This window comes from Acipenser ruthenus, chromosome 24 (genome assembly GCF_902713425.1).
Source record: "Acipenser ruthenus chromosome 24, fAciRut3.2 maternal haplotype, whole genome shotgun sequence".
Lineage (NCBI taxonomy): Eukaryota > Metazoa > Chordata > Actinopteri > Acipenseriformes > Acipenseridae > Acipenser > Acipenser ruthenus.
In genome coordinates this window covers 4580532-4593336 of record NC_081212.1, presented here as the reverse complement: position 1 = coordinate 4593336, position 12805 = coordinate 4580532, and the positions used below count along the sequence as shown (strand labels likewise).

At 39.4% G+C, this 12805-nt stretch overlaps 1 protein-coding gene across 13 annotated transcripts in view; it reads left to right on the top strand.

Moving 5' to 3' along the window:
- The window catches only part of LOC117429727 (autism susceptibility gene 2 protein-like), a 287630-nt gene that overhangs the window by 75900 nt on the left and 198925 nt on the right, over window positions 1–12805 (top strand). The window contains exon 1 of one of the 13 annotated variants that reach the window (XM_058998110.1): window positions 695–984. The exons of the other annotated variants lie outside the window; for them this stretch is intronic. Coding sequence (XP_058854093.1) covers window positions 937–984 — 48 coding nt within the window. The 5' untranslated portion in view covers window positions 695–936. Of the gene's footprint in view, window positions 1–694; window positions 985–12805 lie in introns of those variants that run through there. 13 annotated transcript variants of the gene reach the window in all.

Genomic DNA, 12805 nt, shown 5'->3' with positions numbered 1-12805 from the left:
GTGACTCCAAAGGGATTATGTGTAAACTCTATGAACTGCATAACTACTGCTGTAGTAGAAAAAACAAATAGATGTATTCTGCAGCACGGTTCACCACCACAATTGGCACTAATTGTCGGAGTCCTTTACCTTTCCATAGGGAGGCTAAGATTAGTGCTTGTATAACTAACTACAGAACGTCTTTTCAGGACAATAATATGATCACTACTACCCTTAAGGTACAGAAAGTGTGGTGAAGCAGATTAAAAACACATGCATAGCTGTAAAAACCTTGAGGCACCTTTGTAGAAGTATGGGGGGAAAGCCAACTAAAATGTTACTGTGCAGATTTAGTGTGATATTAAGCAGAGACACTAAGGTTTATGTTCAATAGCATCCGTATGCTTTCTGAAAGGAAGTTTTTTTTTTCTGTACATTTCAGGTTGTTCTTTGTTGTGGCTGTGAAAGAGTTAAAATGCATGGCACTGTGGGTAGTGTGTTGTCAGAATAATGTTTAGCCAGGTGTTAATCTGTGTCTGGAGGGAAGTGCTGGGATTCATTATTCATTTCAATGTGCGGAGAGAGAGAGAGCGAGAGAGAGAGAGAGAGGCTGGCCTTTTGGGACTGAGCCAGGTCTGAAGCCAGCCTCTTGGCTTACTGACATGTGCCATTTGTGATGAACGCAGCTGAAGTCCATTTGAGGAATTCTTCTGTCAGACAGCCAAGCTGACAGAGCCACACAGAGCCAGGGCTTTCATGCAGAAAACACAAGCTTCTCCAACAAGATCTGAGTGAGACAGCGAGGACAGAGGATACCGAATAAAACAAGGCGAATCCATTTATTCTGTGCAATTTCAGTGAGCGTCTGTGCTTCAGTAGAACAAACAAACAAACAAACAAACAAAAAAAAAAAATCCCCACAGCAGGCTGAGTTTTGAATAGGCAGGAGGTGAGACAATGATCAAGTCAAGCTGGTTCTATGTCAAGTTCAATTATGCCGAGAAGGTAAGTCAGTACATTTTTTTTTTCCCCCCCAGCAGGTTATAAGGCTTCACCCCTGATCTCCATACAGGCAGTCCTAGAGACTGGGTGAGATATGCATTTTTAATAAGGTATGTCCAGAATGATATTCATGATTAAAATGTAGGATTTGCATTCTAAAAGGGAAGCCTTGAAAGAGGTGTTACTGAATCAGCAGGCACTTGGTAGATTTCTTTTTTTTTTTTTTTTTTGGTCGATTGAAACTGCATGGTTTATAACAGAACATCAGTAATTACGCTAGTTTAAATGGTACTGTAGGTTGTAGCCCTCAGTTATTCAGTTGTCGTTGCAATCAATTTATTTATTTAGGAAACATATCTTTCATCTTACATTCATGCATATCAATTTTTTTTTTTTTTTTTTTTTTTTTTTTTTTGGGAAGATGTGCACAGAACAATGAAAACTATTTGCCAAATCCAAACAATCGAGTTTCTCAGCAGTGTTGTGGTTTAAATGTTCTGTGTATATTTTCTATTTTGTTGTTGATGTTATTTAACTGGTCTCTGTATACTTTCAGCAGTTTCTTATGTTGCTAAGTAAAAAGGTTGTTAAATTACCTCAACACACAGTAAAGTAGCCCCTGTGAGGCAGGTATTGAATTTGTTCTACTGTCCTGAACCAGGAGAGACATAGAGGGCGAGCAGGGGCTTCCTGATATCCGCTGCTCTTATAGAAACGGAGATGGTTATTTTATAACCTGATCCTCCCAGGGTGCTTTGGGATGTGAAGTTATGTGCAATGTGCTGAATTACTGAATGACAGTGTGGCAGGCCCCTTAACTGATGATCAGGCACAAGCACACAGTGTTGATGAGCAACTCGGAGGTCTTTGCTTTGTAGATATACAGGTAGTAAGGAAAACTCAAGATCCAATCACTGTTGTCATCATATTCAAAAGACACAAAGTGCAAGGTAGAAATATACACCGTTTGTGGGTCTGATTTTGAAGAGAGTGAGTGCTGTTGTACAGTAGTTACAGACCATCTAAAAAAGAATATGATGTACATGCTGCAACAGAATTAAACAATTGAAGTAACGAGGGACTCAAAACAACACAGTCCTCTGTGACCTTTGATGCCAACTGCTTCCTAGGTCAGATTCGCCTGAGGAATTGAATTGGAAACAGAGGAAGCAAAACAGCGGACAAAGCCAAATCAGATCAGGAAAGTACATGCGTAGGTGTAGCTGAGCAGTAAGGTAAATTGCATTCTAGCTACTCTATGGGACCCTTAGCTGGTCGAGTGCAATATAACCATATTGTAACTTTTCACCTTGTTATGTTCTGCATTTGAGTTCCCAGTTCTGGAAGCAGGTGATTTCAGTTTTAATGCAACTTGGCACAGCATCTTTCCACGTTAAGAATCTAGTCTGTGGAACTGAGAGCAAACTATGAGACACCTCAGAGAACCAATACCAATACGCGTGTCAAAACAAAAACTGAAGCCAAGCCTGAGGTCTCCTGTGATACAAAACACCAGTCTACAGTTACATTCCCAGGGCAGACATGGAAGCACAGTTTGCTCAAGCCACGCAATGTTCGAGGTTGTACGGGCCAAGTTGTGTTCAGCACGCTGTTGCCAACACGGTGGTATTAAATTGTGCATCCTTGATTGCTGGATGAAGAAGGTCAATAGCTGTGGTCAGGAATTTCCACAGCCAAACCGTTTCCTCCAGGAAAGACCTGGATAGTAATTGTAGTGACTTTGAGAAAGCCTCTGGGGTGTGAGTAACATACACATGTTAAACCTCTGGGTTGCAAGTAGCAGGCACATTGGAGATAGATTGGGGATGTTCTCAGTTTTGGACCAGTTATGTGAATCGCTTTTAAATAGTGGACCTAGTTTGTGTTAACATTGCCAGTTCCAAAAGGCAAATTATTTATCAACTCCATTTTGTTTGCAGTCTGCAAATAACCTGCTTACAAAGAGGTATACACAGCTGTTCAAGTTGGGTGATAGTGGTGTCAAATATCCTTCTGTTCAGGTATACTTGCGGTCTTCAAACTTTTGCCAACTCATAAGAAATCTTTATTCTTTTAGACAATGTTGCGTTGTGATTGCAATGCAATGACTGCATATTCTTCAGTTTTGTGATTTATTCATTACAGAATGAGAAATATTTAATAGAATGAAAAAATATTTCAAAGACACAAACACCGACTGCCTCTGAATCTCCGGTCTCAAGACAAGCTTAAACAGTAAAAAGTAAAATCACCAGACAAAACAGGTCCTGCTTCAGTGCTGGGAGTAATGAAAAGACTAAAAGCAAACCAAAGTGGATATTAAATGCGAACAACAATACACATTCCAAAAAGAATGAAGAAATGTCATGATACCGGTTGTTATCAATAATCGATTAGAATCGCGCTACGTGATTCTCCCGATTTTATGAGACTCAGGCAGCTGCAAATGTTTGAGGAGACTGTATTTTTGTTATCTTTAGGACAGGTCTCTGTGATGGAATGTTATCATTTAGAGATTAGTCTTGCAAAACAAAGACTTCAATGTCAACATTAATAAAAGCGGTACTCTCCTCTCCCAGCAGACCTTTACGATTCATATGAAAATTGATTGTATTCTCTTCCTAAAGGATAAAGAGTGCGTTTTTCACTTTCAATCCCGGTGTGTGCACTGTGGCTGCCATCATAATGTGCTGATTGACAGAACTGCTTTCAGCTCAATATAGAAAGGAAATGACCTTAAACACTGGATTCAGCCTTCGGACATGCATGTGCTTCGTTTTCTCGCCTTTGACATTAACCACCTTGTCACATTTTACCTTCTAGCCTCTATGACATCCTAATTACTTCACCTGTGTGATGACTGGTAATCTCTCTTGTACTTTAACAAACAAGCAATACAAAAAACGCTGTACAGTATGATATGATCCCCCTTGAAAAACTCTATTGCATTATCTTCGCTGTAATGAATAGAGGATTTTAGCACTCTAAACACATGACCTAATGAGTTAGTGAAGGATGAGGTTGTACAAGTGAACTAACATAATTCATTATCAATACAGAGCCTCACACAGTACATTCAAGTCAATCAGCTAGATACTCAAAACACCAAATAAAATTAGCAAACCAAAACATAATATTTTGTGCTTGGAGTCTACAAATTAGTTTGATGTGGCCTGGGAAAGTAGAATGTAGCTTGCAGTTGTGGGCGAGCCTTGCTTTCTACAGACTCTCTTTGTGGCTCGGTGAACAATAATGATATTGAAGCTGAGATAATAAAATGGAAAGGGGTCATATGCAAAGAACACATTTCTTAGACCTTTGGTTCTCATGTAATCCTCTCTATTATGATGCCCAGATGGCAGCCTTTAAATTCATTCCATTTCTAATGAGAAAAGCTTATCTAACTAAAATATGTTGAAATGAGTGGGTATCATGACACTGTGTTGCACAGGGGTTTAAATTGTTGTTCAGCGCAGGATTCCTCCGTCGTGCTTGTACATATTTTAGAAATGAGAAAAAGGACAGCAAATGTGCCCCCAATTAAAAAGTAAAGCAGAAAACTAGTACTGTATATTAAAATGTCTACTCACTGTACATATCAATATGTTTTATCTAGGAGCTGCATATGATGTGATTCTAGATATGCTCCCTGAGATTAGCTCCTGTAAGTAATACAGCAGGGCTGTAGCTGTGGGCCAGTACTACTGTACATCTAACATCGCTTCTTCTGACATGACCCCACAAGCAATCTATCTCTGCAGTATTGCCTGGACGTCCTTAAGGGCAAATAAAACTGAGACAGTGAGAAGTTGCTTACGTTATCTAACAAGCCCTTGTTCTGCCAGCTCCACATACTCTACAAGCACATTCTATGGACAGAGAGTAGGTGGGGCTGGCAGAGTTCAAAGGTCACATTGTCACATGATTTAAATTGAATGGTGAAGCTTATTGAGTCCCAGAATGTCCCGACAAGCTCAAAGTCACGTAAAGTCAGATGTAGAGAAACATGATGATATCTCAACAGAACCCATGACCTCTCTAAAGGACTTAAAACAACATACAATAGTAAGCCAAATATTTAATGGAATATATTGCACTCTGTACACTTAATACATAAACATTGCTTTCAGAAAAGGCTTAAGAAAAGATGAATCCTGGCAACACACTGGAGTTCCAGTGTTTAAACGCTGGCGTTTTTTAAATTCTTGAATGCTTTGTCTGGGATTTGAAGGGATTACTTGCCCATCTTAAACTCCAGATGTTCACTGTGAGCAAACGTTGTACCCCCTTGTAAACATCTGTCAAACCAGGGGCTGCAACTGGGGATCATCCAGGATGAGATTAAGCGTAGCTGAAAAGTAGGAAACTGTAATACCCACCGCAGCCCGCACACAAGCTTGCTCAAACTGTACATATTGGGCATTACATTGTGGGGCTTTGCTTCTTCTGTATTAGGCCTTGAATGTATTGTGCATGTTTTTGTAACGATAGCATACAGAATTTTTAAATGCCAATACTAAAATAAATTTAAATTCAATGAGAAATGTTTCAACTAGAGGTTTTTGTCTTCAAAACGCATTGCACTATTGAGTGTTTTAATAGTTATGGATGAATGACAGAGTACGGTAATTGCAGGATCAAGTATTGAACCTTCTGTCTGTGGTGTTTTCAGTTTGTAAACAGATTCTACCAACGATGCGCACACAGTGCAGCAGGCCTGTGCAAGCTAAAATAAGATCAAGCTCCAGGGCTGTCTCTCAGTTGAACAATGACTCCGATCATATTAAACTCAACCTACCAGAAATGGGACTTCTGTTTATATACAATTAGTGTATTAAACACCGTCAGAAAAGCCCTTTTAATGAGTTATGTTGAGATTTATTGTACATTGTTTTTTTTTTTTATGTTTACAGTATGTTTTCCTTATGCTTTTTTATAGGTGTAACAATGTAGCCAGACCAGCTAACTGATACTTCTGTGTTGACCTGACACATCCTCCTAATTCAAGTTGATTGTAACATCAGTGATGTTTGGATATACATGTGTCTTTAAGCATTTGTTTTAGCATGTTTAAGTTGCTAAACCGGGGAAACACTTTTTTTTTTTTTATCGCTAAATATAGTCATATCACGTAAACAAACTGACCACTAATCATGTCTTCCCAGTAGGGTGCATTGAAGAAGAATGTACAGTACTAAGCTGATGCAAAATAATTTTAATAAAGAACAGAATGAGTTTACTGGACACGCTTTAGTCATTGAGATTGTGGCTGAGTATCTTGGATCTAGGGTGTTTATCTTATAATATTGTTGGATATTTATAAGTGCTGTATTGCATGGGTTTCTAGTAATTGAAATCGGGTATATAAAGGAATGTTGCCCAATGCAAACATTTTTTTCTCAAGCAAGTTTAGCATTCCCAGTTGAGATTTTGTACTATTTGGTTCTGTGAAATAGAGGAAGATGCATTGTATGATAAAACCTAGATAATATCAGCTATCTGCCTCTTTCTGATGTTGTATCGAGCTCCAGTTTCTCCCTAGTGACTGGTCACTTGGATAGTTCTCATAGTTTTGGTGGCTTCTAACCTGAAGTAGGCCGAACCTATATCTAGGCTTTTCAATAAGCTCTCTGTTATCAGAATTCCAAGCACTGGATCACCTATCAGAAGCTGGCATAGTATCAAAGCTGTGGGCATGCTTTAGATTCTACAGTGATAGATCACATGCTTATACCCTGTAGGGAAACAATTAGTTTCTGTTTGAATTCAAGCTTGTATAATTGTCTGGCAAAGCAAGCTTGTGGTGGAATTGTTTTTCAGAGCAATCCATCCCTTTGCTGGAATCAAGGCTTGGCAATGTCCTTACAGGCCAGGCATGCTTTGTGTTAGATTATATTAATGTTACTGTACTGTTGCTAGTATGAAATTAAATTGCGGCACTGTGGGTTTGGTTTTGAAAAGTTACTGCATGGGTAGGGAAGTCCTGAACCACATGATTAAAAATAAAAATGAAGGGGATGATCTCATATGCATGAGATATCAGTTTTGCACCATACAGTTCAGGGCATCCGTACATGGGAAGCAGTACAAAAATAACCATGTTTTGGGGGCTCCCGAGTGGCACATCCAGTAAAAGCACTCGCTAGAGTGCAGGATGCGCTCTATAGCCTGGACGTCGCCGGTTTGAGTCCAGACTATTCCACAGCCGACCATGGACGGGAGCTCCCACGGGGCGGTGCTCAATTGGCCGAGCGTCGCCCGGGGGGAGGGAGGGTTAGGTCGGCCAGGGTGTCCTTGGCTCACCGCGCAGCAGCGACCCCTGTAGTCTGGCCGGGCGCCTGCGGGCTTGCCTGTAAGCTGCCCAGAGCTGCGTTGTCCTCCGACGCTGTAGCTCTGAGGCGGCTGCACGGTGAGTTCGCAGTATGTAAAGAAGCGGGCGGCTGACGGCACACGCTTCGGAGGACAGCATGTGTTCATCTTCGCCCCTCCCGAGTCAGCGCAGGGGTGGTAGCGGTGAGCTGAGCCTAAAAAATAATTGGGCATTTCAAATTGGGGAGAAAATAATAAAAAAACTAATTGGCAACGACTAAATTATTAAAAAAAAAAAAAAATAACCATGTTCTGCGAAATGAACCCCTTAACCCCCAACCCTTTTTGAAATTATTACCTGTGTTCTCTATCACTGTTTCTGCTTAGATTGTTATTTACCAGGGCTTGCTAACTACAGAGCTCCCTCAGTGTTACACCATTCGATACTAATCAGTTTAATTCACTTGTTAGGTCATGTTGACTGTAAATTGTACAAGTCCTGTATACAGGCCCTTTACTTATTCACCGTTTTCAATATTCTGCAGCTTTTTTATGTAAAAATAGGCATCAAAAGGGACCAGTTTGTAGAATCAGAAATAGTTGAGTGCTGATACAGGGGTGCACAGGAGGCCCCAGAATTAAACTGCTTCAGTTTTAAAATGTTACCAGACATACATACATACATACATACATCATTACAGTGTTACTTGAATTAATGGGCCACAGAATATGATACAGGACAGGTAGCTACTTAATGAAGCTGCCACTGTCACTGTCAAAGTCTGGTCTAGAGGTTTTTCTGGTGCTAAGTGCTGGTGACCACTTATTTCGGGCGACTGTTTACACAGGTTTTACTGTTACTGTACAGGGTCCCATTTCACAGAATGCGAGTTGTGTGAGCTGGCTGGAAGGATTAATCAATCAGCAACCAGTTGTCATAATTGTAATTGTTAACGCTGCATTTCTCTCCATTACATGTGCAGGTTTTCCTTAAATTGCTGATGATATGATACTATTTTGTATGAAGTGATACTACAGTATAAATTGCTCATGCAAGTCAAGCTTTTACTGTTTTAGAATTCTAACCCCAGTGCGTTACATCAACAGTGTGTGTACCGTAAGTGGATTTCAATGTTAAGAAACTAAGTGAATTCCGTCTAATGGACTGCTTTTCTAAAGATCAGTAGATCTTTCACATCAATGCCTGTGGGGGAAGTGGCAAGGGACTTAATGGTTTGTGAACTTACATTTCTTTTTAGGAAGCAGATAACAGACGAGACATAAAACTAGAATGACCATGAGGCAATACCGACTGCACATTTTGATGAGATGATTGTAGCTGTTAAGTCTACCAAAGCTGTTTGGGTGTACTTTTATATTGAACACCTACCTTTCATATTGAGTGAAATACATTTTCTGATTGTAATGCTGCAATAGCATCAGCCTAAATCTCCATACCTTTCTGCATTGTTAGCTCTGGTTGGTCTTTTTTCTCGCTTTGAATGACTGAGTGACTTCCATACTCCAAGCAGTGACTGTATTTTGTCCTGGTACTTCAGCCTAGCCCTGCATTACTATATACCTGGAGGGAAGGTCCAATCTGTCTGGCAGTGATTCATACTCTACTGTAGTGATGGGAATCATTATTATTACATAATCAATAAGCAATCATTATTAACTCTTTCATTTTACAAAAAGTCAACCCTAATCGCACTACCTTAATAGTTTCACTGTCTTACTCGTCACAAGAAAATGATATAGGGCCATATTAAAGTTGAAATGTTTAAAAGCTGTCCAGGTGTTAAACTTCTAGAATTTAGTCTAAACCTTATCATAAATATGCATGTCAAATATCATGTTCATACAGCAATTACTGAACCGTGTACACAATTTATTTAATATTCAGTGTTTAATCACAGTCTGTTCCGCATAGAGTTTTAACAAGCCGTTTCTGTCTATTTTAATCTCAAGATGGTTTGTCTGAGTGGTTACCAACTTTAAAATATCTTTTAAATGTTTAAACGTTTTTAATATTAAAATTTAAATGTTTAGGAGATATAACTGACTCCAACATGCCTGGAGGTCAGCAGTTTTTAAAGAGTTTACCATTCAGCAGATTAAAAGGCTGATAATGTTGCCTCTAGCTCCTGCAACAGAAAAATAGACAATACATTCACAGCTATTACTGTTTAGTATCAATCCATGTCAGGCCACCTTTTGTTCTTATGGTCAATTACACAAGTAGTGTAATTCAGAAAGCATGACCTGTGTCTAAATGCCTTGGGGGAATTGAAATAGATTCTGAATTCTAACTACATGACAATTGCTATAATTAGTTTTTGCATTAAAGGCAAAAGACAAGATAGCTTTTGTTGTCCTTTTTTTTTTTTTTTTTTTTTTTTTTTTGTAGAAAACAACCATTGAAAGCCAGCTTCTGAAATTGCAACAATCTAGGCCTGATAGCTTTTTAAATGCTGCTCATGTGCTTTGAAGACACTTGTGCAGGATTTTTTTTTTATTATATTATTATTAGTGTATTTAGCAGACGCCTTTATCCAAGGCGACTTACAGAGTCTACGGTGTGTGAACTATGCATCAGCTGCAGAGTCGCTTACAATTACGTCTCACCCGAAAGACGGAGCACAAGGAGGTTAAGTGACTTGCTCAGGGTCACACAATGAGTCACTGGCTGAGGTGGGATTTGAACCAGGGCTCTCCTGGTTATGAGCCCTTTTCTTTAACCACTGGACCACACAGCCTCTTTATAAAAAAAGAAACCATCTTAAATATCTCCTGTTGGTACCGCTGAGATGGATTTTGTTCGTCGTGAAGGGAAAGCTTTTCAATGTAACGTCAACAGAAGTATGTAAATGTGAGAAGAGAACAGCATCTGGATATTCTGATGCATCAGAACAAGGATGGTACATTTCCTGTGCTTGTAGCAGAGTGAAAAGCTGCTTCCTGTCATTTCCCATCTTGTCACTCTTACCACCGACATCTTGCTTCTTCTCTCACCAGCTGTTTTGCTCTCTACGGACAGATGGCTCTCTCTCTTTGAAATATTTTTCTACTTTTATAAAAGTCCTAAGCGGTAAACACCTTGGATAACCCCTTCAATAATTTTCAGGCTTTTTTTATTTTATTTTTTTAGAAGCTTTCAGAACACCTTTTGGTAATTGGATATTTCAAACTGATTGGGATTATACCTAAATTCAGCCTGAAACAGAAGGCAAGGAGTGTATGGAAAACGTTTATAGAAGATTCAGTACAGTTATTGTTTGCATCTCATAAACTGATTTACATATTTTTTAAGCCTCAAAATGTAACCCTGTTGCTGCTGTATTGAGGTTGTATGATTTTCCAGGATCCTGCATCAGAGACAGCACAAAGGTTTTTTTTATTTTTATTTTTAAACTAACTTCAATTTGTTGATGTTTTTTGTTACAAACTGAGAAACAAACAATTTAAGCATGTTTAAGCGACCTCAGATTACATTACTTGCTCATGTGTGAAAATTGTTAAAATGGTAAACCTTACAGGTTTCACAAAATTGCAGGTTTCATAGTTGATACACAATTGTATTTACATATTTAAAAAAAAAAAAAAAAAAAAGTCATGTTGAAAAGTGTATCATCCAGTACAATGTGTTTTACTTCTGGTCATATCTGTGGTGCCATGGCGCCGTGCTAATGGGGATGTGATGATGAACTGTGACACATGCATTAAAAAGAGCTCATGCATATTAGTGTAATTAAGCCCAACCTTAAAATGTTTCGTTTTTGGAATGACTGCATCTTACCTTACAATTACCTAAAACATGCCCTCGGTTTTAAATCAGAGTGCTGTGACTGGCATTCCATGACATTCCTACTAGTAATGTGTTAATGGCACTAATTGAATAATCACTTAAATATGCTCCTTACACTCCGACACGACAGGGGTGAGCTCTGCTAATAAATGGTGATTATGGTGACTTGCAGTCAGTACTGAACGAGGGTAGTTACCCAGAGGGACTTGTTTTCTTGCCTGATGGAATGAAGAAGTAGGCAGCTGCTGAGCCTGGAAAAGGTCACCTAGTCGCTTCAGCTGACGAGAGAATCGGGGGAGGGTGGGGGGCGCTGTCATCTGGGAAGTCATTCAGCTCCTAGATTGACAGCCATGGCTCAGAGATGCAGATGGAACAGAGGCGTGACGGCGAGAAGCTGTCACTGTAGCCAGCCATTGTGTCTGTCTCCATGTTCTTCTGTGTGTGTGTGTGTGTGTGTGTGTGAGGAGTGGATGTTAGTGCAGGCAAATGGTGAGGAAAAGAGTTCTACTGTAGCAGAGATGAACAACTGTGTAGGCTAAATGAGCCATACTGATTACTAGGGAGTTCTTCAAGCCCCCCCCCCCCCACAACCCCCCAAAAAAAGTGTTGCCTTATAAGAGCAGATTAGTAATAGACAGCTTCAGCTTTCTGCTTAATAAACATGTCACTTTTTTTTGTCTGTACTTGCTTTAACAGATTGTAAATGGAATACTTTACGAGAGCCATATTGTGTATCTCAATGAGCCATGCAGTGTATGGACAAAAAAAAAAAATACAATATATAGTACACACTCAGCAAATAGCATCCTTGGGAAAGACAGCAGGTCTTGAAGACTTTTATATAAACCAAATAGTTGGCAGATGCTTCTGAATCCACGACTGCATATGTTACTGCTTTTTTTTCATGAGGAATACTGTCAGAATGTGTCTCTGGTTCATATTTTAGACTGCAGATATCAGGCCCTGATCATGGAGGAATGGTCATGTGACCTTGCAGAACAAATATAAAACCCAGTGGCTTGTCTCGTTTACCCAGTCCTGGCTGGTCATACACTCTATGGACAGGGTAAAGACAGATATTTTTAATTGCTTCTCCAACACTTGTATCTTTCTTTAGTTGATGGTGACACAAGCAAGGCAATCAAATTAAGCTATGCACAGCATTATAAACTTCCCTGCAGTGATGGTATTGGCCAAACACAGTGCTGCTGTTGGCAAAGAGAGCCAGTTTGATAAGATCTGGAAGCTGTGGAGGCAAGTGGATCAGATAGCTGTGCTATATTTATTATTTAAACTGTGTCTAGTGTAAAATGGAAAGAGCCACTTTAAGTGGGTATATACATCAAGACAAGAAATGGATGTTTCTGTGTTATTAATTCAACTTGGAAAATGAACATATATTAACCAGCAGGTAACATTGTGCTGTAGAGCTTCTTGCACTAGTGTTTATTTTTAATGTACAGTGTGAGGTTTTTTTTTTTGGTAATACAGATTCTTTGTCGCTTTCTATTTATAGCTGCTGTATATTTGATGCTCATGCATGCGTACAGACACATGAGAGAGAGGGAGAGAAAGACAGAGGAACCTGGTACATAATTAAAGTGACATATGTGCCAAGTGAGTAGACTATTAATGTAAATGTGAAATCTACCTGCAGTGCTTTAGAAAATTCAGAACACACCTAAGTCATTTTGTGTTTGTATTCAT